Genomic DNA, 3,407 nt, shown 5'->3' with positions numbered 1-3,407 from the left:
TGTATATTAATGAAATAAGCGTTCAATTAATTCACCGGTCTCTATGCATTCAAATTTTCAAAAATTCAAATGGCTGTTAATTAATACAAGGACATCAGCAACGGCCAGTGCAGGTATGCTGCTCCGAGTCACGTACGCATTCACCAGTTCCGTTCGCCACTCCTTTTTTTGAAATTATAATGGTCTATTATAGATTATTTCTTTGTAGTTGGATTGCCCCGAGCACCGATATTCGCATCGTGTCATCTCGGAATGATTTTGTGTTCGTTTTAACAGTAATAGGCTATTGCTGTAATGCGTGCGATGTTCACTTGTTTTTTGTCCCCCCTCCAGACATTTTTTTTTTCTCTGCCGCGGGCGCCCGTCCGTCTTCGGCCAGACAAGTCCGTTGGTGTGTCATTGACTCAGTGTGTCATCCACTTTCCCATCCTGCTCTCCTGCTCCTCCTCCTCCTCCTTTGTTGCACCACTCATCAGTTGTTGCCACTCGTCACCTATTCTTGCTGTTGCCGCGTATTCAAGTTTTCCCGCTTCTCCTCCTCCTTCGCCAAGTGCTTCCGGGTGTGGCATCTGTTCCTAGGCGCCTCGCGGGAGAAAGGGCGTGACTCACCCCCCACCCCCCTGCCTCCTGTCCTTCACCCCGCCCCCCCATCCAACTCCTACATCCACACCCACCGCGTCACCCACCTCACCCTGCTTCTCTCCCGCGAGTTATGCAAGAGGCGGAGCGAGCGGCGGGGGAAGAACCCCTCTATGACGTCATGGCTCGTCGGTGTTTCCTTTGCTTGGTCATTCCTCAATCCGCCCCGCTGAAGTTTCCCTTCGTCAGTGGGAAAAGGATTGCGTCGAGGGACTGGGAGCCTACTATATTTTCCCACTTTAATTATTTTCCGATTATTGTGTATGCTATGAACGCTGGAATTTGGAATAATAGGGTTACAATTTTAAAAAAATCTTGGAAACCTATTGCTGAGCTGTCTGTCTGACAAGGGTTGTTGACCGTCTTGGTTGTCAAAAACGACGCAAACCTGAGAAGACAGTTTTATTTCAAACGTTAAATCTCTCCTTCGCTTTTTCCCGCAAGGGCCACCGATCATATTTCTCTTTCACTCCTTTTCCCCTCCCTCCCACCTTCCCCTTCTCCCCCACGCCCTCTCTCTTTGCTTCCCCTCTCTCTTTTCGTCCCTCCTCCCTCCCTCTCTTTCTCTCTCTCTCTCTCGCTCTCCCTCTCTTTCTCTCTCTCTCTCTATCTCTCTCGCTCTCTCTCATATATCTTTCTCCTTCCCTCTTCAAATGAGGCCTTTTCCCCACCCCTTTGCTTCCCATTCCACAATCCTTCCTGGCCAGCCCTCATCACAGAAGCATCACGTGCAGGCCATTAGGAGGTCCAGCCCAGCACAAAGGGCCAGCGCAAACCCTTGCTCTGGCCCGGCCTGATAACTCCTGTAGCCGCCTAAAGGGCATATAAGAGCGAGCGCCGTCCGACAACCCCGGTAGTGCGGCTCGAACAGCTGTCTGTGGCGAACGGTCGAGTGTTCGTTGTTCTTTCTCAGTGGTGAGTTCCCACCTGTCGAGGCACTGTGTGCTTCCCTTCGTTTTACCGGTGAGAAGGTGATTAACCTGGCTTGTATCATTCATAATTGTGTGTCTGTATTAGCCGGGAAAAGAACCCTTTTTTGCTCTGTTTTTGGCAACATATTGTGCCGAGGGTGATGTACGTCAAGTGACTCAAACGTGAGACTGGCAGCGTGGAAAGAGAAGATTGCATGGTGTGGATCTCTATCGGAAACTAGTGATAAGCTAACGTTTCTACGAGTGTGCAGTTCGACCACGCTTGCAAAGGACCACAGTTTGGCTGAACAAAAAAATAAGTTACATCACATACGGGTTTTTCTCCATTGTTTTTTCCGTTCGAGTGTGAGGGGCGGCGGGTGGGTTCAAGATGTTGAATGGGAATTTCCTCCCAATCAACTGCGCCCACACCCTCTCACCCTTCGCCCACACCTTCGTTCACCCTTCCTTTCTTTATCGCATGTGGCAGCCCAGCAACGGAAATATTTTCAGTATGTTAATCACCCAGGGATGGCCGCTGGCACTGCCTGATGTTGGAAAGTTTTTCCCTCTTATTCAAAGGACTTTTCAGTGTTCGGTTTGGCGTCCAGAAACCCATGTTGGACTTCAGAAAATCTTGAAACTATAATTAAAGTTTATAGATTTACGTATATTATAACTACTCCCCTCGCCCTACCCCTCTGCAGAGTAGCTTATCAAATCCTCCCTCACCCTTCCTCGTACTGGGTGACCTCGTGAGGAGAGCGGCACTCTTGACCCTCCCCCATTTCACTCTCTACCTAACCACGTGAGCAACCTCGTTTGACCTCGTGGCAGGCGTGCAGGTTGATCACACGCTTCTCTCTCTCTCCCTCTCTCGCCAGTCGCTCTGTGGCAGTGCCATCGTCAGCAGCAGCCGCGACAACGCATCAGTCGGCGAGTCACCACAGCTTAAACCACACCTCAACAGGTTCCTCTGTCAACGCTCTTCGTCCAGCAACCCAGCTACGATGAGAGACAAGCCCGACGTAGCAAAGACGACCTCCACGTGGGTCAGCCCGTCCCCGAGGAGGAGGTAGGTGACAAGTCTATCTGCAGTTGCTCCGTCCTATCAGATATCGGCAATGGCACCATGATGGGAGTACAGATTACATTCATTATCTCGAAGTCAGAATTGTCAGGGTGAGAGTGCTTAGGTATCGGAGAGCAGTTTGTCGTGGGGTGTCAAGGCATTGCAAAGGTTTTCCAAGGATTTCGTCATCGCTACTGACGCAATAATTACTTTTTTTTTTATTCTGGCGCAACCTCTCGCTGTCAACATACGGCTCGCGTGCCAGAACAAAGCGGATTTGCGAGTCGTGCGTATGATCGCTTGTTAGTCGATGGTGGTTTCGTGTTTTTTTATTCTTATTTTTGTTCTTGTTTTATCTAGATGGAGCTTTACTGTCCGTGTCCTTCCTCTCTCTCTCTCTCTCTCTCTCTCTCTCTCTCTCTCTCTCTCTCTCTCTCTCTCTCTCTCTCTCTCTTTCTCTCTCTCTCTCTCTCTCTCTCAATTTATCGCCATCTATTTATCACTCCTCTTTTCTCCATCCTATATCTATCCAGTTACATGCCTCTGTCTTTCTTTGTCCTTTTATTCCATAATCTCGTTCAATTTTCTCTCTCTCAATCTCTCGTTCATGCCAGTTTCCCTGCCTCAAAGTTCCACAATGCAGCAGATTATGCAGCATTGCAGTACTGATTAAGAACTCACAGATAAGAAGATTCAGGAAACGATGTTGTGGAAGTTTTTTTATCATGAAATATTCCATCGATTCATGTGCTCTTAATATCCCATTGGAATGTTTGACAGGAAAA

The 3,407-nt window shown here is 48.6% G+C and overlaps 1 protein-coding gene across 6 annotated transcripts in view; it reads left to right on the top strand.

Annotated features, from left to right (window-relative positions):
• Positions 1-1,421: 1,421 nt before the first annotated feature.
• Positions 1,422-3,407, top strand: part of LOC113825148 (6-phosphofructo-2-kinase/fructose-2,6-bisphosphatase) — a 36,986-nt gene continuing 35,000 nt past the window's right edge. For 4 of the 6 annotated variants that reach the window (XM_070114209.1, XM_027377943.2, XM_027377944.2 and 1 more), the window contains exons 1-2: positions 1,422-1,554; positions 2,435-2,625. In XM_070114209.1, the coding sequence (XP_069970310.1) occupies positions 2,561-2,625 (65 nt within the window). In that variant the 5' untranslated portion in view covers positions 1,422-1,554; positions 2,435-2,560. Of the gene's footprint in view, positions 1,611-2,434; positions 2,626-3,407 lie in introns of all 6 variants that reach the window. The other 2 variants (XM_027377942.2, XM_070114208.1) reach the window with 2 other exon arrangements.

This window comes from Penaeus vannamei, chromosome 35 (assembly GCF_042767895.1).
Source record: "Penaeus vannamei isolate JL-2024 chromosome 35, ASM4276789v1, whole genome shotgun sequence".
Lineage (NCBI taxonomy): Eukaryota > Metazoa > Arthropoda > Malacostraca > Decapoda > Penaeidae > Penaeus > Penaeus vannamei.
Note: the sequence above shows the minus strand (reverse complement) of the source record. Positions and strands in the feature narration are given on the sequence as shown.